General features: G+C 54.3%; 1 protein-coding gene across 1 annotated transcript in view; it reads left to right on the plus strand.

Annotated features, from left to right (window-relative positions):
• Nucleotides 1-23,714, plus strand: part of LOC123346569 (C-type lectin domain family 2 member D-like) — a 33,665-nt gene that overhangs the window by 3,026 nt on the left and 6,925 nt on the right. Inside the window, exons 3-4 of the mRNA XM_044984045.1 lie at nt 12,001-12,213; nt 23,581-23,679. Coding sequence (XP_044839980.1) covers nt 12,135-12,213; nt 23,581-23,679 — 178 coding nt within the window. The 5' untranslated portion in view covers nt 12,001-12,134. The remainder of the gene's footprint in view (nt 1-12,000; nt 12,214-23,580; nt 23,680-23,714) is intronic.

Below are 23,714 nucleotides of genomic sequence, written 5' to 3' on the forward strand. Positions count from 1 at the left end.
TAGTCTGGATCTGTAAAAGCAACAAAGAGTCCTGTGGCACCTTAAAGACTAACAGACGTATTGGAGCATGAGCTTCCGTGGGTGAATACATGTGTCTGACGAAGTGGCGATTCACCCACGAAAGCTCATGCTCCAATACGTCTGTTAGTCTATAAGGTGCCACAGGACTCTTTGTTGCTTGCTATAAGCATGTTACAGAGAGGAATAATACATGCTACAGAGCTGACTAACATTGTCTCACTGTTGCCTCGTGGGCCCCCACTCACCCGTTGTCTCATGTCTCATACTTCGATTAGAAGCATGGATCATCTTTCCTCTGCGTTTGCCCAGCTCCTAGCACAAGGGGGTCCACATAGGCACCAAATCCAGGGGTGCTCAGCACCCAGCCGCGACAGCTGTTCAGGTGTCACCGATCAGCTGTTCAGCGGCTCTTGGACGAGGGCAGAGGCAATGAGCAGCGGGCAGGCGGGGTCTTGGGGCAGGTGGTGGAGCGGGGCAGGAAGTAGAGATGTAAAATGTTAATGTTAATCCCCAGCCCCGGTGGCCAGATCCTGCCCCACAAGCTGGACCCCGGCCCCGGTGTACGGCCGGACCCCAATCCCACTGTTTGGCCCCTGGACTCCGACTCCCGCCGTGCCCTAGCCCCAGCGCCTGCCGCGCCTGGCCAGCCAGACCAACCCCAGCCCCTCTCCCTTTAATTGTATCATTTAAACAGGAGGAGTGGTCTGTGATGGGATGTTAGATGGGATGGGATCTGAGTTACTACAGATAATTCTTTCCTGGGTGCCGGCCGGTGAGTCTTGCCCACATGCTCAGGGTTTGACCGATCGCCATATTTGGGGTTGGGAAGGAATTTTCCTCCAGGGCAGATCAGGGCCACCCAGAGAATTCCGGGGGCCCGGGGTCTTCGGCGGCAGGGGGCCCCGCTTCAGCAGTAATTCGGCGGCGGGGAGCCCTTCCGCCCCTCTTGCCCCCCCCCCGCCTGGGCGGCCCTGGTCTCACGTCGGGCACAAGAGCGAGACTGGCCCCGCAACCAGCGGGTCCGTGCTGGGAGCAGACCCCGGGCTGCCCGGCTCCCCGCCCGCCCTGTACCTCAGGTAACGGAGACACGTCCTCCCTGATCAGTGTCCCGGGGCCAGGACAAAACTCCCGGGGCTCCCGCGCTGCCCCTTCCTCCCCCCCCGCGGGCTCCCTGCCGCCTCCCGCGGCCGCGCGCGCTGCTCCTTCCCCCCCGGGGCTCCCTGCCGCCTCCCGCGGCCGCGCGCGCTGCCCTCCCCCCCGGGCTCCCTGCCGCCTCCCGCCACGCTCCGCAGCCCCCTCAAGGACACACCGGCCCCGACCTCCTGGTGCTCTCTTGGTGGCCCCGCCCCGCGGCCGCGCTGTGTCGGCACCTCCGGCGGGTCTCGAACATGGCGGCGGCCCGGCTCCTGGCCCCGCGGTTGCAGTAGCCGCGCTCGGTTCCCTGCCGGGGCCCTCGGGCGCCCCCTCTCCTGCGCCGGCTGCCCCGGAGCTGAACGACCCCCCTCCCGCCAGCGAAGACGGGAGAGGAAAAGTTTTCCGGGCCCCCTGGAGTGAGTGAAGGACCCCGCTCCAGGGGCCCCGGAAAACACTCGTGGGGGCCCCTGCGGGACGCGGGGCCTGGGGCAAATTGCCCCTCTTGCCCCCGCCTCTGGGCGGCCCTGGGGCAGATTGGCAGAGGCCCTGGAGGTTTTTCACCTTCCTCTGCAGCATGGGGCACAGGTCACTTGCTGGAGGATTCTCTGCAGCTTGAGGTCTTCAAACCACGATTTGAGGACTTCAGTAACTCAGACTTAGGCTTTGGCTACACTTACACTTCAAAGCGCTGCCGCGGCAGCGCTTTGAAGCGCTAAGTGTAGTCAAAGCACCAGCGCTGGGAGAAAACTCTCCCAGCGCTGTCCGTACTCCACATCCCTGTGGGGAATAACGGACAGCGCTGGGAGCGCGGCTCCCAGCGCTGGGGCTTTGACTACACTGGCGCTTTGTAGCGCCGCAATTTGCAGCGCTGCAGAGGGTGTGTTTTCACACCCTGCTGCAGCGCTGCAAATTTGTAAGTGTAGCCAAGCCCATAGGTTAGGGGTTTGTTACAGGAGTGGGTGGGCAGGGCTGGCTCCAGGCACCAGCCTACCAAGCACGTGCTTGGGGCGGCGCCTTGGGAGGGGGCGACGGGCGGGCCGCGCCGTTCGGGGGGCGGGGGCTCGGGCGGCGGGCGGCGCCGCCGGGGGGGCGCGGGGCTAGGGCCAGGCCGGGCCACTCGGGAGGGGGACAGGGGCTCGGGCCAGGCCGGGCCGCTAGGGAGGGGGGCGGGGGCTCGGGCTGGGTCGGGCCGCGCCGCTAGGGAGGGGGGCGGGGGCTCGGGCCGGGTTGGGTCGGGCCCGCGCCACTCGGGAGCGGGGCGGGGGCACGGGCCGGGTCGGGTCGGGTCGGGCCCGCGCCGCTCGGGGAGGGGCGGGGGCTCGGGCCGCGTCGGGCCGCACCGCTCGGGAGGGGGGGGGGGGGGACGGGACGGGAAGCGCAGCGCCGCGCGGGAGGGGGCCGGGGGCTCGGGGGGGGGCGGGCCGCGCTGCTGGGGGGGACGGGGGTTAGGGCCGCTCGGGGGGGGGAGAGGGGGGACGGGGTCTCGGGCCGCTCGGGAGGGGGGCTAAGGCCGCTCGGGGGCTCGGGCCGGGCCGCGCCGCGCCGCGCCGCTCGGGAGGGGGGCGGGGGCTAGGGCGGCGCTCCGCGCCGCTCGGGGGGACGGGGGCTCGGGCCGGGCCGCGCTGCTCGGGGGGTGGGGGCTCGGGCCGCGGGCCGGGGCTCGGGGCTCGGGCCGCGCCACTGGGGGGACGGGGGCTAGGGCCGCTGGGGGGGGGGGGGGCTAGGGCCGCATTGCTCGGGAGGGTGGCGGGGGTTAGGGCGGCGCTCCGCGGCGCTGGGGGGGGCTCGGGCCGCGGTGCTGGGGGGGCTACGGCGGTGCTGCGCCGCTCGGGGGGCGGGGGCTGGGGGCCGCGGGCCGCGCCCCTTGGGGCTCGGGCTGCACTCCGTGCCGCTGGGGGTGGGGGGGGCGGCGCTCTTGTTTTCTGCCTGGGGCGGCAGAAATCCTAGAGCCGGCCCTGTGGGTGGGTGAGATTCTGTGGCCTGCATTGTGCAGGAGGTCAGACTAGATGATCATAATGGTCCCTTCTGACCTTAAAGTCTATGAGTGGGGTGGAGGGTCTTGGGGTAGAGCACCCACCGGGAAAAACAAAGTCAACATATGGGCTACTGATGACTATATGCTCAGCAGCTGATAACACACATTTTCTCACTGTTCCCTTGTACTCCCCTGTCCTTCTGCCTGGATCCACCCATTGTCTCTTGTCTCATACTTAGATTAGAAGCATGGATCATCCTTGTTCTGTGTTTGTCCAGCAAGAGGGTTCTGGTTCATGACTACGGCTCCTAGTTGCTTTTGCAATTTACATAATAATAAAGATGCCGTGGGGCTTATCTACATGAGAAAGTTGAACTGAAATCAGATTAAAAATTACTGCATCTTAACCAGATTGAAACATGTTTGCTCTTATTAGAGTTTGAGATTGGCTTATTTCACTTTAGCTCAGCTCATCTGGGAATAGGTTTAAGCTAAACCGGAATGAACTGGCCATAAATTCAAAATAAGAGTGTCCATGTGGGGTGGGATTGAGGGTGTGCGTTAACCAAATCAGTTTAGAAACTGACTTCAATTAGATGCAACTTTGGGTTGGTCTACCCTAGAGAGTTAGGTCGATGTTGTAGCTATGTTGCTCAGAGGTGTGAAAAATTCACACCCCAGAGATGCATAGTTAAGACAACCTTACTTCCGGTGTAGACAGGCCGTGGTCAATAGAAGAATACTTCCCTTGACTAAGCTACCACCTCTCGGAGAGGTGGATTATCAACAGCAACGGAAGAACCACTTCCATTGCTATAGTGTCTACACTACAGCCGCTGCGCAGCTGCAGTGTTTCTAGTGTAGACGTACCCTTTCTCATGTAGACCAGGCAGGGCCGGCTCCAGGCACCAGCTGAGCAAGCTGGTGCTTGGGGTGGCATATTCTATGGGGCGGCATTCCGCCCAAACTCAGGGCAGCACGGCCGGGTTTTTGTTTTTGATTTTTTTTTGGTTTGCTGCTCCGGACGCCCTGTAGGGGGCAGCAGTACGGAGGAGGGGAGCGCCCTGCAGCAAACTGAGCAGGACAACCCCTGTTCTTCCCTCTCCGCCGACTGGAGCAGAGCCAGGGGTGAGCTGCAGCTGGTTCGCACGGGTTCGCGCGAACCCGTTGTTAAATTTAGCAGCCATTTTAGAACCGGTTGTTAAGGGCTGCTAAATTTAACAAAAGCTCCGCCCCCTTCTCCTCCCCCTCCCCTGCTTCCTGCGAATCAGATGTTCGCGGGAAGCCTGAACAAGCAGCATGGAGGCAGGTAAGCTGGGGCGCGGAGGGGGAGGGGAGGTGCGGCTGGCTCAGCAGCTCCCGGTCCCAGACCGCGGCTCCCTCCAGCCCAGCGCCAGCCCGGGGAGTCGGGCCGAGCGGCTCGGCCCCGGTGCCGGCCCGGGGAGTCGGGCCGAGCGGCTCGGCCCCGGTGCCGGCCCGGGGAGTCGGGCTGAGCGGCTGGGCCTCGGTGCCGGCCCGGGGAGTCGGGCCCCACGGCTGGGCCCCGGTGCTGGCCCGGGGAGTCGGGCTGAGCGGCTGCCGCCGAGCAGTGCCTGCTCTGGTCCGGCCGGGCTCGGGGAGTCGGGCCGAGCGGCGCCGGTCGTGGTCCTGGCAGAGTGGACCCGGTCCCCAGGCAGTGTGGTAAGGGGGCAGGGAGGGGGTGGGTTGTGGGGGGGTGGATAGGGGTCAGGGCAGTCAGAGGGCAGGGAACAGGGGGATTGAATGGGGACAAGGGTCCCGGGGAGCAGTCAGGAAAGAGCAGGGTTGGATGAGGTGGTGGGGGCACTCAGGGACAGAGAGAAGGGGTAGTTGTATGGGGTAGGGGTTCTGGGGGGCCATTGAGAATGAGAGGAGGGGTTGGGTGGGGCAGCAAGGGGCAGTCAGGGGACAGGGAAAGGGGGGATGGGTCAGGGGTCTCGGAGTGTGTGTGTCAAGTAACATGAGGGGTTGGATGGGGCACGACCCCCCCCCGGAGGGGGGGGGAAGGAGGGAACCCGTTGTTAAAATTTTAGAGGGAGGAGGGAACCCGTTGTTAAAAATTTGGCAGCTCATCACTGAGCGGAGCCCTCCCGGCAGGCGGCGCAGTGGTCGGGACTGCGGGACAAGCGCCCTGCTGAAGCCCTGGCCACCCTCCTGTTCTCTCTCTCCCCCACTTCCTCCCCTTCCTCCCCGCTAGACCGGGCTCGCACTCTGCTGCACGTAGGGTGACCAGACAGCAAATGTGAAAAATCGGGACAGGGGGTGGGGGTAATAGGAGCCTATATAAGAAAAAGACCCAAAAATCGGGACTGTCCCTATAAAATCGGGACATCTGGTCACCCTAGCTGCACGTCTGCAGCACAGGGAGTCCCCCTGCACCCTGGCTCCGGCTGCCCGGCAGGGTTTTTTGTTGTTGTTTTTTCCCCCCTGATTTGCTGCTCCGGCCATGCCCCAGGTTTTTTGTTTTGTTTTTGTTTTCTTTCCCTGCTTTGCCACTCCGGCCACGCTGCAGGTTCCCCCCTACCCCTGCTTTGCCGCTCCGGCCGCGCCACAAGTTTTTTTGTTTTGTTTTCTTTGCTGGTCCGGCCACGCTGCAGGTTTTGTTTTATTTTTCCCCTCCTGCTTTGCCGCTCTGCCCCCCCCCCCATTTTTTTTTGTTTGGGCGGCAAAAAAGCCAGAGCCGGCCCTGAGACCAGGGCTTAGTTAATGTCTAACCTGAATCTCCCTTGCTGCAGTTTAAGCCAATCACTTCTCCAGGCCCCACTGGAACTGGTTAGGGGTCCCAGTTAAAATGGTCTTCCAAAGTCTAAGCAAGGTTAAAAAATAGGCTCTTCGCTGATTCTCGAGCAACAGGAAACATGTTGCAGGTGTGCTGGCCAGCTGCAAAGGGAAGGGACCATTATATATTTAGTGCTAAACGGGGGAGATGGGGGGGGGACTTCTTTTGTGGCTGAACAGAAATACCCATATCGAACCCAGATGACACCAGCTGTGAGCTTGAGGTGACGAGACAGAGACGGGGATGGGATGGGGGTTGGAGCGAACGGTGCATCAGCACAGGGGAGAGACGTGGCATTTTTACAGTGTCACACAATTTTTTTTTCCTCCACGAGTGGCGGGATTTCAGAGGATGCTGGAGCTGGTCTGGCAAAGCTCAGAGCCTTCTTACAGGAGGGGAGCGGGGAGCAGAGACAGTCCCCTCAACTCAGGGCAGCTCTGCTCCCCCGCTTCCCCTTCGGTGAGAAAGACAAACAAGGGTTCCTCTGTGTCTCCCTTGTTCCCTTCTGCAACACCCAGCCTGGGTCCAGGGGTGGGGACTCTGCTGTAGCCCCCCCAGCAGCTGGGTGTGTGTGAAGAACTCCAGGTGGTGTAGGAGAAGCAGAGGTTAGGATGGGTGGGGCAGGGCATATGTGAGGGGCAGCACTAATCTGGGGGCTGTGGGGCCAGGGCATATGCGGGAGAGGCAGCACTGATCTTGGGGGGCAGGGCAGATCTTGGAGGGCGGGGCAGATGAGGGGGCAGCACTGATTTGGGGGCAGGGCAAATGTTAGGGTCTAGGGAACCGGACTGATCTGGGGGCTGGGAGGGGAGGGTTGATTTGTAGGTTAGTGGGTAGAATGAATGGCTGGGCAGATATGGGGTGAGAACTCCACTTGACAGAACGATTGCATATCAACAAAATAAGAATCTGAAAGAATCAAAGGAGGCTGGGTTTTTCTGGGCAGGGAATTTATGTTGGAAAGAGCTATAGAAGAGTGAGGTATTGATTATGGCATCTCATTAGGGGTTGGCATTGATGATGTAGTTTCCTGCCAAACTAGTCACTACCACATGAATGTGTCCACGTGACAAGGAAGTCACACAGTTTCTTGAACCCATGACCCACACCACCTGAGGGTGACAGAATGTTTCTGCTCATCATGTGGACACTAATTGTTCTCTTATTCCTAACCCGCTAGGAGCTGGGCCATGTAATTTGCTGCCACATGATTTGCTACCATATGATTTGTTGAAAATCAGTCAGAATATGCATTGCTGTCTGCACAAATTGCAAAGGGAATATTATGCCAGTTTGGGTTAAATTCCTTTAACTTGTGCCGAACTGTGAAGGAAACTAAGCGGGTGTGTTAACCCTCGTCTTACAATGTTACTTGTGTCCTAGTAGATTCCTCCGCGGTGCTTGTACACAGGGGCGGCTCTATGAATTAGAGCGCCCCAAGCAGGGTGCCGCGCTGCGCCGCCCTTCCCCGGTCCCGCGGCTGGGGCAGAAGTGTCAGCGGCGGGTCCCCTCTTCCCGCGGCTCCGGTTGAGCTCCCGCAGCCGCGGGACCAGCGGAACAAGAGGGGACCCGCCGCAGTCATGCCTGTGGCAGGTCCGCTTGTCCCGGGCTCCGGTGGACCTCCCGCAGGCATGACTGCGGGAGGTCCGCCGGAGCCAAATGCCGCCCCCCCGGGAAAGGGCCGCCCCACGCGCCTGCTTGGTGCGCTGGGGTCTGGAGCCGGCCCTGCTTGTACAGTGCCTGGCACACTGAACGAGACAGTTTCTGCCATAAAGAGTTTGCAGTCTGAATAGACTTGGAAGGAGTAGATTTATGTTGGTAAATGTCGATTTCACTGTACATGCAGAAACTGGGAAAAAATTCCATCGATGATCGAAATGTGCAGATAGACAAAATAAGAAAAATGTTGCTTGAGAACTTCTTAGAGTTTGATTTAAGGTATCTACTTGGTATATTTTGTTTGCAGTGTTTGTTTGTAGCCATGTTGGTCCCAGGATATTAGAGAGACAAGGTGGGGGAGGTAATATCTTTTATTGGGCCAGCTTCTGTTGGTGAAAGAGACACACTTTCAAGAAGAGCAGCTCTGTGTAAGCTGGAAAGCGTGTCTCTTTCCAAAAAAATATATTACTTCACCCACCTTCTCTCTGTATTTTGACATGTGATGTTGACCATTTGTGTTTTAATGGTAATAAAGTTTTAACTTTCTGGACTCTCAACATCCACTATCATTAATCATTGCCTGACCAACACCCCCTGCCTATAATTTCACACAACTGTAAAAATCTAAATAGATGATGATAGAATAAATACTTAAAACGAGGGCTGCCAAATGATAAAAAAATTGCAATTAATCGCACGATTAAAAATATTCACGATTAATCACACGATTAAAAAATATTCACGATCAATCGCAGTTTTAATCACACTGCTAAACAATAAATGCCGTTTATTTAAATATTTTTGGATGTTTTCAACACTTTCAGACATTGATTTCAGTTGCAACACTAGGATACAAAGTGTACACTGCTCACTTTATATTACTTTTATTACAAATATGTAAAAGAGAGAACAGGATTTTTCAGTTCCCCTCATACATGTGCTGTAGCACAGTCTTACAAATATAGAATTATTATTATTTGTACAGAACTCTGCACTCAGCAAGACAATGTCGAACTTTAGAGCCTAGAGGGGGCCACTCAGGTCTGTCGTGAGGGGCACACACATGCCCATGCAGGGAGCCTGTGGTGCTGCAGGACTGGTTGCTCAAGTTTGAGCATCTGTGTCAGGAATCGCAGGGCTACCAGCCAGGGAAGTACGGGCTGGGGATACCTAATCTCTGGGGAATGGAGGGGACTTTGGGACTGAAATGAAGAGGCATTTGAGAGGCGTAGTGTGGTGACCAGTCACACCAAGGGGCCTTCCCGAGGCCCGAGCTAAAAGCAGGAGCTGCTGCCGCTTGACTGAAAGTTATGGGGGGACTTTAGCAATTCCCAGCAGCCTGGCCCAACCGCGCTCACTCCCCAGGGGTTTACACAGACTTTGGGGGAACTGGAGGAGCAGAGCTAATTTGCAAGTGTTTCCCCGCCCCGCTGAACTCAGCCCCTGGTTGATGGAGCCCACCATGCTTTCCCTTTGTGGTCACAAGGGAGGGCTGAGACTGGCTCCCCAGGCACAAGAGCGTCTCCTCGTCCAGCCGCGTTGTGAGAGCCGGGTCCCAGGTGAGAGGGCTGGTGCTGGGGGAGGGAGCCCAGGTTGGGGGGGGGTGTCACTGGGCCATAACCTGGGCTGCTCAGGCTTGGGGGAGGCAGCTGGGGCCAGGACCCAGCTGGGGCTGTAGCAGGGGCTCCAGCAGACAAGCAGAGCTCCCTGGGAGGCAGTGGGGACTCCGTCCTTCCTTCTGCTGCACCTGGCGCCTGCAGGGAGGTGGGCAGGGGTGGGGCTGGTGTGTGTGTTTTGGGGGGGGGACAGTGATTTGGCTGAGATGCTGCTAGGGACCCAGTAGTGATCCAGACTGGAGAGCGGGTGGGCGCATTGGTTCTGGAACTACGGGTGCTGCCCCTGGCTTGAAGCGGCTCCCATCACAGGCAGGGTTTACAGTTGGGTTCAATGGCTCTGAGCACCGCGCTGGACACATCGTTCCAGCCCCCCTGGGCGGTGGGGTGGGGAGATCACGGGGCGCTCTCAGCACTGAGGCTGGGGTCCCTCTGCAGCGAGGTGAGCTGCAGGGGTCCCGGGAAAGGCTAGTGTGGGGGATGGGAGAGCATCGAGTTGGGAAGGGGCTCCCCCTAGGAGAGCCCAGGAGGTGGTGGGGACCCACTGAATCCTCATGTGGATGCTCTGGGGAATCTTGTTTTAAAAATAAAAAAAAAAGTGGTGGGGATTTTTTTAATCCAAAACTAAAATTTACACTTGGAAATTTCCTGCTGGAAATTTTTGTAAAAATGACACTTTCCTCCCATAACCCTCCCCTCTCCCCACCTTAAATTTGGATCATTTTTTGGCAGGAAAACACAGTGATCAAAAATATTTCAAGCCGTTCTACTGGAGTGGGTCTTTGGGCCAGTGGGCTCTGCACTGAGGGAAGTCAGAGGTGCAGCTGTCATCTCTGGGTTTTGTTTTCGGGGGGAGCGCTCCTCGCCCTAAGGGAAGGGCTGTCTCGGGGGGGGGGGAGCGGGGTGTTTGTGCATTTTGAAAGTAGCTTTTGAGAAAGCCAGTAAGGAGTTAAGACAAGTCACTGCACATCTGGCCCCTTTCCAGTGTATTTTGTTTTGTTCCGTGTGTCAGCACATTGTCAAGGAACAAAAGAGAAACGTGGCTGGGTTGTTACTGCCCACAGAAAGTTCTGCTTTTAGAATCTGGCCACACGTTTCCTTTCCGATACTGGGAATTGCAGCTGTGTCATAAACAGATAGTTAAGGGTTAAGGTCTCTTTTACCTGTAAAGGGTTAACAAGCTCAGTGAACCTGGCGAACACCTGACCAGAGGGCCAGTCAGAGGACAAGATACTTTCAAACCTCAGTGGAGGGAAGCCTTTGTTTGGGTTCTTTGTTTTGGGGGGTGTTCTCTCTTGGGATCTAAGAGGGGCCAGATGTATATCCAGGCTTTTCAAGCTTCCTGAAATATTCTTCTATTCAATATAGTGAGTATTAGAAAGGTGGATTGGTCTTTTGATTGATTTCTGTATTTGCAGATGTGTTTTTGCTGGAACAATATTTTACCTCTTTGCTGTACCTGTACTTAAGCTAGAGTCCCTCTAGTTTTTATAAGCTATATACCCTGTAAGCATTTCCATCCTGATTTTACAGAGATACTTTTTACTTTTTCTTTCTTTAATTAAAAGCTTTTCTTTTTAAGAACCTGTTTGATTTTTCCCTTGTTTGAGGCCCCAGGGGATTAGTCTGACTCACCAGGGATAGGTGGGGGGAAGAGAGGAGGGGGGAAGGTGAATCCCTCTTTGTTTTAGATTCAAGGAGTCTGTATGAGTGTGGAGCCTCTCAAGGCAACCCAGGGAGGGGAAAGGAGGGGGGAATGGTTAATTTCTCCTTGTGTTCAGATGCAAGGAGTTGGATCTGCGTTCCCCAGGGAAAGTTTTGGGGGAACAGAAAGTGTACCAAAACACTATATTTTTTGGTTGGTGGCAGCAGTACCAGATCTAAACTAGGATTTAAGTTTAGAAGGATCCATGCAGGTCCCCATCTTTTGGATGCTAAAGTTCAAAGTGGGGAACAAACCTATGACAAGCTGTGTAGAAGAATTTGATAGCTGGGAGGAGAGTGGGCATGAGATGGGAGGACTCAGTAGCATTGTTGAAGGCAGTGAAGGATGAGGGGGAGAGGCTGGGAATGCATGGCGGGGTGTGTGTGTGTGTGTGTGTGTGGAGAGGGCTCCTGTGTTGAAGAGACTAGGGCTGTGCACAAGGCAAGGGTCCGAAGTGGGGAGCTTAGTCCCACTATGCTGAGGCATCAGCGCTTAAAGGCTCCATTGCACACTGAGGCAGCACTGATGGGGAAACTGAGGCAGGAGTGCCAGGCGAGCCTGGTGCTTTGGGGGTGGTGTCCTTCCCTGCTGCACCCCTTTTTGAGCACCAGGTCTCCCCAAAACAATCCTCCTTGCCCCAAAGCTCCCCCCCCACAGCCTGGCTTCCCCCTCCCACCAGAAAGTGTGTGTGCAGGGGGGAGAAATGCCTGTGTTTGAGAGCATAAGGGGAGGGAATACGAGGAGGGTAGGGCAGGCCTGGTGGGGAGAAGGGCTGTGCTTGGGGAAGGTGCTGGGATACTATACAAAGGGAGAACCTGCGTCTGGGGAGCCTAGTCAGAGCTCTGCTCTGCTCCTGCCTCGGTTTCCCCTGCCAGTGCATCTGAGGCCGCCGTGTCTTGGGGAGCAGTTTCAACCCAGTGTGTGGCCTCAGAACCTTTTAAAGAGTGGGGAAAGTCAGGTCTAGTGATCGACCAATGGGAACTTCCCATGCCCCGTGAACCAGGTCTATAGCAGCGATGACACTGTGACCCATCCACAGTGATGGTCCATGGAATCTGCCCTTTATGAATTCCAGCTGTTCCCTCTTGCACTGCAGATCAGCCAAGAGCTGGAGAACGTCAGGAGCAGGAATCTCTCCAGCCGACCGGGACTGACTCTCCCCGCCGGTTATAGCAGGAAAGCGAGGAGCCCAACGCATGCCCACGTGTCCTGCCGAGACTAGAGAAAAGAATGGATCCTGCTGGGATGAAACTGTGGCTGGAGATTTATCCTGATGTCCCTGGAAACCCCGAGAGCGGAGGGGAGCCAGGTAACTGAAGCCTGGTTCTGACCATTTAAATGGGGTCTCTAGCTTTGTGGATTGTAAAGCCAGGAGGGACCACTGTGATCATCTGTTCTGACACCCCCCTTTGCCGCACACACCCCGCCCACACACCTGCCGCTGTATAGCACAGGCCTTGAATCCCACCCACTGCTCCCTGCATCCAGCCCACGCCTGCTGGGGGAGCCAGAGCTTGCAAAAAATGTGCAAACCTCTGGTTTCCTACAGATGGGGCTCTGCAAATGCCAGAGAGCCGGTGTAGGAGGAATCTGACAGTTTTCTGTGCCTGTGATTGTGACACCTATGGGAGTGGGGGGAGTTGCTGGGGTGTTTGCTGTGCCTTAAATATGACCGTGGAAAATACTTGCGGAGGCTGAAACTGAACCGTTCTCTCAGCCCCAGACGGCCCTGGGTTTAATCCCCCAGGGTAAGCAGTTTGCCCAGATGCCAGGCCATCCAGCTCTCCCAGAATCAGGGGGAGCAGGGCTCCTTCACTACCGAGGTTGTCCAGGAGTTTGTGTGCACGTAGGGTTAGGGGCACCAGGAGAACCGGGGCCCTGGTGTCAGATGTGAGACCTCGCACACATGCACCCCCTTCCCCATTGCAAGCCTTAAGAAGCTGGTCTGCCTCCAGCAAGCTACAGCTACATGGTCAGATGCTCATCAAACCCTCTTATCCCTTTTGACCTGAGCGACTCGCCAAAAATGTGGCATCTTGCAGCTTGCTCCAGTTACAAGGAGAAACTGACAGCAGGGTCTAGTACCTTTGATAATAAGTCTGGCTTATTTACAAAGAAAGTATAAATTCCTGTAACCCCAAACATGAGAAGGGTCAAACCATGGGAGACAGTTTCCTTACTCACAGTTCCCAGCCTCTTTCAGTCAGCACTGTGCCCAAAAGCGCCCTCTCAAGGTTTCTTCTCAAGGTCCCACTGCCAGCGCATCTGTGTCTGGCTTTCTGGCTGCCTGCTCCTTCAGCTTTTCCAGTGTTTTTTCTTCTTCGTCTTGTGCACCCATACACGCACAGACACAGACAGACACACACATACACACACGTCTACTCACAAGCAATACCTGGCCATGTCCCTTTCCTACATAACTGAAACTTCTGAGTAGCCCGCGTGTGCCTCTGGGTTGGGCTAGGGGTGCTGTGAAGGAGGTCGGGGTGCAGGAGGGGTGTGGGGTACGGCAGGGGGGTCAGGGTGCAGGAAGGGGGTGGCAGGGGATTCAGGGCAGGGGGTCGGGATGCGGGGTGTGGCATGGGGCTCAGGGCAGGGGGTTCGGCTGCAGGAGGGGTTTGGGGGGTGGGCTCTGGCCTGGCACGAACCGGGGGCAGGGCAGGCTCCCTGACTGCCCTGCCCTGGCCTGCCCTGTCCCCGTGCTGCTCCGGGAAGCGGCGGGAACCTGGGGGAGGAGAGGCACAAGGGTCTGTGTGTTGCTGTTGCTTCAGGCACTGCCCCCAGCAGCTCCCATTGGCCGGGGACAGGGAACCGCTTCCCGGAGCGGCGCGGGAGCAGGGCAGGCAGGCAGGGAGCCTGCCCTGCGCTGCTCTGTCCCCGGTGCGCGTCGGGCCGGAGCCGCTCTAGGTAAACGCTGCGGGAGGGGGGCCACGAGGAGCTCGCGGGCCGCAGAAAATAACCCCGCGGGCCGCGTGTTTGAGACCCCTGATCTAAGGTATAAATGAACAAAACAGGATGTTTTCACTGAGAGTAGGTGAGGAAATTGTCAGTTAAGCTGTTTTTTTTTTAACCTGTGAAGACTTAAAGAGGTATCATAGTCCCTGCTTGTCTAGCTCAAAGCGTGCGTGAGTCATGTTCTCCAGTGGAACCCAGGAAGAGAGTTGGGTAAGCAGCGGAGGAGGCGTGGAGACCAAGGTGTGCTTTCTTGGGCTGAGCTGCATGGGAAACTTCTACTGGGTATAATTTCCTGTGTGGAGATTCCTATTCTGCACTAAGTGTTGCTTTTTTGGGTTTAGCTTTAACCCCTTCCAAAGCAATATTAAATAAACTGGGAAAAGGCCACTCTTGTATTGGAATAAGCGTCTCCCCATGGGAGGCTGAACTGATATAACTATTGGTTTAAATTCCCACCTTGGCTTATACCGGGATCACTTTCATAGAATCACAGAAGATCAGGATTGGAAGGGACTCCGGAGGTATCTAGTCCAACCCCCTGCTCAGAGCAGGACCAACACAAACTATATCATCCCAGCCAGGGCTTTGTCAAGCCTGACCTTAAAAACCTCTAAGGAAGGAGATTCCACCACCTCCCTAGGGAACCCATTCCAGTGCTTCACCACCCTCCTAGTGAAATAGTGTTTCCTAATATCCAACCTAGACCTCCCCCACTGCAACTTGACACCATTGCTCCTTGTTCTGTCATCTGCCACCTCTGAGAGCAGCCGAGCTCCATCCTCTTTGGAACCCCCCTTCAGGTAGTTGAAAGCTGCGATCAAATCCCCCCTCACTCTTCGCTTCTGCAGACTAAATAAGCCCAGTTCCCTCAGCCTCTCCTCATACATCATGTGCCCCAGCCCCCTAATCATTTTTGTTGCCCTCCGCTGGACTGTCTCCAATTTGTCCACATCATTTCTGTAGTGGGGGGCCCAAAACTGGACACAATACTCCGGATGTGGCCTCACCAGTGCTGAATAAAGGGAATAATCACTTCCCTCAATCTGCTGGCAATGCTCCTACTAATACAGCCCAATGCGCCGTTAGCCTTCTTAGCAACAAGGGCACACTGTTGATTCATATCCAGCTTTTCATCCACTGTAATCCCCAGGTCCTTTTCTGCAGAACTGCTGCTTAGCCAGTCGGCTATATAGACAAGCCTTTATACTCCACTGGTGGTCTGCAGTTTGTGGCTGTCTCCTTGGGTAGGAAGAGCTGGGGAAAGCTGGATTGGAGGAGACTTTCAGGTGTAGGACAGACAGTCTGCCCCCACTCTCCTAGTTAGCTTTAGATGAGATGGCTTGAGATGAGTAGGCGAGGACCAGAGCCACCTAAGGGATGAGCTGAAGCCCCATGAACGGGCCTGATGCTCATTAGAACTGGAATTTGGGAAGGAAATAAAAGGAACCTAAGAAAATTGCCTAGGGAGGTTGTGGAATCTCCGTCATTGGAGGTTTTTAAGAGCAGGTTGGACAAACACCTGTCAGGGATGATCTAGATCAGTGGTTCTTAACCTGGAGAGCGAGATGCCCTTTCTGGGGGTGTGAGACAAGCCAGATTTTTTTAGAAGGTAAATGTTTGATAAGGGGGGGCGAGAACATATTTTGAGAACCAAAGGGTGCAGGCTGCAGTAAAGGTTCAGAACCACTGGTCTAGATGGTGCTTGGTCTTGCCAGGAGTGCCGGGGACTGGACTAGACGACCTCTCGAGGTCCCTTCCAGTCCCATGAGTCTATAAAGAGGGACAGACACCGCAAACCACCACAAGGCAAAGCCCCGCACCACTCCTGTGAGTCCTTTGTGACTTGTACTCTCAGCCCACGCCCAGTCACTGGACTTGGCAGAGTTTTCCAGGCTCTTTTAGCCCAGTCGTCTTAACTCGAAAACTCAACCATCTTGGGCAGCCTGAAATATGTCAACTGCCTTTCAGTTTTCCCAGCATGCTTAGCGGGACTTGGGCTAAGTGACTTCTAGACTCTCCCCAAAATTCCAAGTGTAGCCTGTAGGATTATTTTGCAAGCTATTATATCCTACTAATCCAGCCAGATGGATCAAATAACATATTTCTCTTTCTGAATTAATCCATTTCATTCTTATATTTTATCAGTATTCATTCCTTTGAATTTAGGATGTGATGAGGCATATGATATGTGTTTCCTCATAATTATACATAGAATAAGTTTTGCTGAAATGCAAAAAGCCTACTGGCCTGTAAGATCCGGTAAGATCTGCTATATAGCAAAAAGTATAATCAGTTAAAAATATGTCAGCATAAAAACAGGTAAGCTTTGGCACAGATAAGAATGATCCCTGAACTTTGGGGAACCACAGGGAGGAACTCTATACACATCACTGAACAGGTTTATCCGGTGTCTACAATCGGTGGTTACCGCAGGATACCCCCCGACTTGGAGGTCACCAAGAGAGCCTAGGCTGGCAGTTCTGGAGTGAGATAGTCCTTATTAATATAGAGAGTAAGTGTCATAATCCACTAACCTATAGGAGTTAATTTCTATGGGTACAGAAATAAGATTTGGGCATAGCAGGTTGGGCCTGAATTACATAGTGTCAAGTATCAGAGGGGAGCCGTGTTAGTCTGGATCTGTAAAAGCAGCAAAGAGTCCTGTGGCACCTTGTAGACTAACAGATGTATTGGAGCAGGAGCTTTCGTGGGTGAATACCCACTTCATCGTGTATAAAGTAAAAAGGCATGTCTGTCTTCGTCATACATCCAACGAAGTGGGTATTCACCCACGAAAGCTCCTGCTCCAGTACGTCTGTTAGTCTATAAGGTGCCACAGGACTCTTTGCTGCTTTTATAGATCCAGACTAACACGGCTCCCCCTCTGATACTTGATAAAATACCTTGTTTGGAAAAAGTCTGGAGGCTTTTTTCTGTCGCTCTTTCTTTTGTTCTCCTATATTCTATAGACTCTCTTTTTATCTACCTATCATTCACGCTATCGGCTCAGCTTGTGCAGTACAGTATAACTACTCACCGTTCCTAACTACTGGGGAAGCCATTGTGTTACCGGGCATGCCAGGAGTGAGCCTGGTCCTTCACGTCCTATTACCAGGTCCTCAAGGAAGGGTGTGAATATGTTAGGTTAAGGTACGTATAATAGGAATGTTACCAGCAGGAGTTTTGGAATTCTTTTACTGTTTTGCAGTTATAAGTTTCATTGCGTTTATTATTCTTTTGTTAATCTCAATAAAGGTTTTATCAATTTGGTATTGTCCTCAGGGTAAGTGTTTTTGCCAAGCACCTCGAGAGGCCTCTCCCAATATAGAACTCTCCAAGTTCTTGAACCCTGTACTCTGAATTGGACAAGAACCTATGAATCTTCTGGTCGGATGCGATCAGTGGCGCGCCATAACAGCCAACCCATCAAATTCAGGTCAAGACAAGCTAATAGCCCATGCTCCAGAGGCCTCAAATCCAGTAGGGTCTTTTGCACTTAGAGGCAGGAGCAACTGAAATGGAGGAAGTCCATGGTGATAATCCCCAGCTCTTACAGCACTTTGTGACAAAGTGGGAATGTTCTCTTTGAATACTGTGTGGGTGCCTCAGTTTACCCTATGCATTTCTTAAGTATCTAGGTGGTGGGATAAGGGTGTGTGATTGTTGCAGAGCCCTGGAGGCACAGTGTGACACTGTGACACCTTGTCTCCTGGCAACTGATGGCCTGGGCCCCTCCCCGGCAAGGTGCCAACTGAAGGTGTACTGTACAGAACACTGAAGGTGTTGGAGAACAAAGAGATCAGGTGGCCTCCTGGCCGGGGAAAGAGACAAAGGCCAGAGGAGGGGCTGGAGGGAGTTTCAGTTGGGAGCTGGCTGGGGAGACGGGGGGGGAGGCCGAGAACCTGGGTCTGGGCTCCCCATCCCCCAAGATGGACCTGACTGGGGGGTCCTGTTTTCTGTACCTACAAGCTCTGGTTTAGACTGTGATCCTGTTGTCTAATAAACCTTCTGTTTTACTGGCTGGCTGAGAGTCACGTCTGACTGCAGAGTTGGGGTGCAGGGTCCTCTGGCTTCCCCAGGAGCCCCACCTGGGCGGATTTGCTGCGGGAAGCACACAGTGTGGAAGGGGGGGATGCTGAATGCTCCAAAGTCAGACCCAGGCAGGTTGAAGCCCTGGAGACAGTCTGCTCAGAGAGAGGAGGCTCCCCCAGAGTCCTGACTGGCTTTGTAGGGAGCAGTTCCAGAGCATTGCCCGGTGACTTCGTGACACGCTTGTCATCAGGAGATCTCAACGCACTTTACCAAGGGAAGCCGGTATCGCTCTCCCTGTGCTAGAGGGGGAAACTGAGTCCCAGAGCAGGGACGTGACTTGCCCACAGTCAGGCAGTGGCGGAGTCGATAACAGAACCCAGGCTCCCAGCATCCCAGGGCAGTGAGCTGATGTAAGCGGGTTGCCCCTAGTGAAGCACTAGGGATGGGCGGATGTTGGTCTGCCCACTATTAAAGGCCCCTCCCCCTCCGCCTGCAGACCCCTCCAGCAGCGCAAACATCCGGGTGCACCTTAGCAGGGCTGGGGAAGCAGGGTGCGGGGGCTGGAAAGGGAATCTACAGAGCGGCAGCCAAGCAGAGCGGTGCCCTGAACGTGACCGTCTCGTAGCTGAAGCCAAAACCGACCTTTAACTGCCAAGTTGGGATCTGGGGTTTTTAAAAAAAAGTTAAAAGTTTCTAACTCGTGACAGTTGCCAACTAAAATTAACTTGAATGATTTGAATAGTAGTTTTGTGGAGAGGAGGGGAATTTATTGCCGGCCCACTGATTGCACATGTACTGTAAGTGCCCGATTTTGATTTACCTTAATCAGGGTTTGGGTTTTTTTAAGCGGTTCATTTGCTAGATCAAAACAGGACACTGCTCTGAACATCGAAACTAAGATTGTCGCCGCCCAGACTTGCCATGGAGCCAACACAACACATTGGTGCAAGTTTGTGTGTAGACCAGTCCTCAACTCTGCAAATGCCTAAGCCCCTCTTTAAGGGACTGTCCGTCCTGCAGCCAGGGCATGTGTTTGCAGACCTGAGGCAGCTTTGATTTAGTGAGTGCTGCTAAAAATAGCAGCGGGGCAGTGGCCCGGCTTTCAGCATGGGTGGTGACCCCCCCCCCCCCACGTATGTACCTGCCTTCCTAGCTCGCACCAAAGCCTGCACCAACACTGCTTCGCTGCCAGTTTTTAGTGGCGCTCGCTAGATCCAGGCTAGCTCTGGCATGTCCACCCAAGCTGCAGTCACACCTGCTGACTGCAGTGTAGACGTCACCTGGTCCCTTCCACGCCATGTTCTGGCTGAGGCTGGAGGAGGGTGAATCAGCAGCAGGAAGGATGCAGTGACGGGTGGGAGAAGAGGTCAGCAGCCAGGGGATGAGGAGTGGTTAGGAAGTGAAGGGGTCAGCTGTGGGTGGGAGAGATGGGAAAGCAGCAGTGGGGAAGGGAGGGGAGGCAGCAACGGGGTGGGACAGGAAGCCGGCAGCAAGGGAGAGGGTGTATGGGAAGGAAGGGGCCAGCAATGGGGGTGGGAGGAAGCAGCATTGGTGGGGAATCAGGAGTGAGGGGGGCAGGGGGCCTGTGGTGCTCAGTGGAGGGGGATTTAAACCGGGAGCCGTCAGGAAGGAGATGTGGTAAGAACAGTAGCGTTGTAGTGTGTAGTAAACCTGCCGTCGTGTATAGAAAACGAGGGCAGTTGGCGTTCGCCTTACGGAGACTCTGAACAGCGTGGATGCCAGCTGCTTCCTTTTGGGGTTAGATCTTCCCCTGCCAGACGGCTGGGTGGCCTTTGAACCGGTGAGCGATGCAGACTGGAAACCCCTGAGCAGCGTGACAGGGGCACAAAGCGATCACAGGATGTCATGCGATCTGCGGGGGAGACACTCGTGCCCACGCCCTGCAGGAGCGTTGGCGTCGTCACTCGCGCGTGGCCCAATATTTATAGCATCCCGGAGGCGTACGTGTCCCCTTGTGGATGTTGGTGCAGGAGGCTGTAGCGCAGTCCGAGGGCTGGGACACTTGGGGAAAGCGGGGAAGAGAGCTGTGAAGCCAGCGAAGGGGAACTGCTCCCTGGAGCGTCCCTGGCTGGAGACAGAGGCTGCGGCTTGCACAGGTGGGACTGAATTTTCAGCGTTGGCTGTAAATGGCCAGGCCCTTTGGGGGAGCAGCAGGGACCTGATGACAGTTATGAGCAGGGCAGCCGGTTTGCACTCGCAGCTGCTATATCCTGTGCGTGCATCCGGGATCAAGGCCATTCTCCTGCCTTCCCTGTCCTCTTCCTTCTATTGTTGAGGGGTCACAGGTGCACCCACCCCAGTGGGCTTTTCCAGGCCTGAACAACCAGCTGGGATCCTGACTGGGTGTGTGTGTAGTGGTGGGGGGTGTTGTCAGAGTGCTACCGGTATGGTGCTCTGCTCTCTCCAATGTTGATATCACTCGGCTGCGTGCGTGTGTTCCCTCTGTGTGCTGCCCCAGCTCTGCAGATAGCTGACACAGCAGACCCGACGAGAACCCCCAATAACCACAGAGTCCAGTAAGATGCAAAGTCACGTCAACTAGGTTTATTGCGACCTCGGACACAATGGCAGTTCCCTGTAGGTTTCTTAGCCTAACTCAGGGCATACTACGAGAAAGTGCCTCTTGGCAATGGACCCGGCTCAGTCAGTGGCGGGACTTTCCACTGCCCCCTCGGCCGGACAAAGACACCGCCCCAGGGATGCATTCTTATACACAGATACAAACAAGTTACACATCACACCTGATGTATTGAGGGGCCACCTTTCTACGTAGCAAGGTACAACCTCTCTACGTATTTAGGTGCCGCCTTCTACCTTGTACATGTTGGTTCGATCAAAACAACTCTATCCATCATATTACCCTTTTGCCCCTGTCATTGGAATGGGTCGTCCTGTCCTTCTGCTATCTATGGAATGTTTCAGTATAGTGTGTTCTAATGCTGTGTTTATACTTTAATATGCTAGGTGAATATGTGTTTATGCAGCATCAGCTCTTTTCCTTGCCAGCTTCTGTGAACCGGGCCGGCCTCTGGCTCACAGCTTAACTTTGCTTTATGTTAGCAAAGTCTTGTCCATTACTTCAGTTCAGGCCTCAGGCCTCATACTGGGCCTTTATCAGGGCCTGCACTTACTACAGGGGGCAGATAAATCCTGGGGGGGTGGGCTCATATTACACCCCCATTTGAAGATCTGCCCCAGCTCTCTCCCTTCTCCACCTCACGTTCCTTTTTCTGGCCGTTCTTTGGGGCCAGTGTTTCCCCGCATGTGTGTGTGGAAACAGGCGTTCCTGCCGCGTGTTTCTCTCTCTCACAGCATGTTATGAACCTGCCTCGTGTGAACCCCGCCGTCCTGCACAGCTGCTGGGCCGGAACTGCAGCTCCCCCAGCTCAGTGCGCATACCTGCCTGTTTGTGGTTGTGGTTCACGTTGATTGGGGGCAGGAGTTTTCCCATTCACCCCTGACTGCTGAGGGAAGTGTGGCCTAGTGGTTTGGGGGCTAGCCCAGGCGTTGGAAGACCTAGGATTGATTCCCTGTGTGACCCTGGGCAAGTGCTAGTCTCTCTCTGCCTCAGTTTCCCATCTGTACAATTACTGTACAGAACACTAATTCCCTCTCTCACAAGGCTGCTGTGAGGGTAAATTCATTACCAGACTGTGAGGTGCTCACATATTATGGAGATGGGGGCCAGAGAAGACCTTACTTAGATAGGGCAGGAGACTTTTTTTATGTTGGGGGCTGACCCAGAGGGCTCCTCTCCCACAGGCTTCTGAGATCATCATGAATCATCAGTGAGCAAAGATTCAAAAAATCCTTCAGAGGAAATCAGTAAAGTGGGTGGGAACATTTTCTATCAAAATATGCAGCTTCATTTTGACTAAAATGTTTGGCAGAGATGTGTCAATCTTGATGGAAAGGTTTCTGAGGTCCACAACCAGAGGTGACGCTTGGGTGGGAGGCAACCGCCACCCACCACTGCCCATTTGAACCAGTTGTCCCTGTCCACAGCTCTCTGGTTGCTTCTGCGGAGAGGGAGGAGCCCATGTCTACACTGTGGGAAAAGGTGTGTTCTCAACTGTGGTGGGTAACCCGCATTAGATAACTTGGGTGAAAATAACAGCAAAGACACGGCAACTCAGGCTAGCAGCTCACATTAAAGCCTGAAATGAAGTCTGGGGTTGAACGTAGGGGGGCTAACCCCAGTTGCTTTAAAGGACTTTGCTGCTGTTTTAACCCAAGTTAGCTAACGCAGGTTAGCTAATCCTGAGTTAAGAACACACTTTCTTTTCCAGTGTGGACATACACAGAGAGAGGCACTTCCGAAAGATTTGGGTTTGGTTCAAACCACGCTGAGAGCTATTTTCCAAAGCTCAGAAACTATCACAAAATGGAATTGACATCAGCTGGCCAACTCAAAATGGGTTCTTGTGTGAAAAAAGAAATGCATTACTGTCCCTGGAGCAACCCAGCCTCTTATAAGGAGTTGGGTACAACTAGGCTGGGGGAGGGCACAGGCTGGGCAGGGCGCACAGATTGCCAAGTGAGGGTGAGTCCCAAGTTCCCATCCCTTCTAACCGAGAGCCAGCCACCCTTGGGACATTCTGCCTGCCAGCTCTGGGAGAGTTCGGGAAGGAGCAATGAGTGGAATTAAGCAGCCCCATTCATCTTGTAAGTAAGCCACAGATGTGAGTAAGCCACCATCTGTGCAGTTATCCCTCATGCGACCAATGAAATCACTGCATGCAAATTGGGTATAAAGTAAGGCTGGTTATTGGTTGAGTTACCTCTGATATCACAATGGACTAGGCTCTTGGCATGGCATAGACATATCCCTTATTGTAGCTGTACATCACCCTCATGCAAGCTGTAAAGTCTAAATGTCTGAGAACGTAAAAATTAGGCGGTAACAGGCCGTGGATCTTAGGGATGAATGAACCTGCTGATATTGCGAACAAAAAGAGCTCTCAGCCATGCTTAAGAACATAAGAACGGTCATACAGGGTCAGACCAAAGGTCCATCTAGCCAAGTGTCCTGGCCAATGCCAGGTGCCCCAGAGGGAATGAACAGAACAGGTCATCATCAAGTGATCCAGCCCCTGTCGCTCATTCCCAGCTTCTGGCAAACAGAGGCTAGGGACACCATCCCTGCCCATCCTGGCTAACAGCCATTGATGGACCTACCCTCCGTGAACTTATCTAGTTCTTTTTGAACCCTGTTATAATCTTGGCCTTCACAACATCCTCTGGCAAGGAGTTCCACAGGTTGATTGTGTGTTGTGTGAAGAAATACTTCTTTTGTTTGTTTTAAACCTGCCGCTTATTAATTTCATCAGGTGACCCCTGGTTCTTGTTTTGTGAGAAGGTGTAAATAACACATCCTTATTTACTTCCTCCACACCAGTCATGGTTTTATAGACCTCTGTCATATCCCCCTTAGTTATCTCTTTTCCAAGCTGAAAAGTCTTAGTCTTATTAATCTCTAGTAGCTTGTAGCTACTTCCATTGCTTCCCATGGTAGGCTCCAGAGTGACACGGAGTGACAATCCTGGAATCTTAGGACATAGATAACAGAAGCCATTCAGGAAAATGCTCCTTGGTAGCTAAGACCCTGATGTAGCTCCTGACTCTGAGTACCCCGTCTCAGGAAAATTAAGGGTTTTTTCTCTTTCAGATAATGGCCGTAGCTGCAAGCTCAGGAAACGTGCTGCATGTACAGTCGCAGTCATCATTGTACTTGTCATTCTGATTGCTGCTGTTGTTGCTCTGACAGGTGAGTGACTAATCCCAGCGTCTGTGTCGCTCAGG

This window comes from Mauremys mutica, chromosome 12, assembly GCF_020497125.1.
Source record: "Mauremys mutica isolate MM-2020 ecotype Southern chromosome 12, ASM2049712v1, whole genome shotgun sequence".
Lineage (NCBI taxonomy): Eukaryota > Metazoa > Chordata > Testudines > Geoemydidae > Mauremys > Mauremys mutica.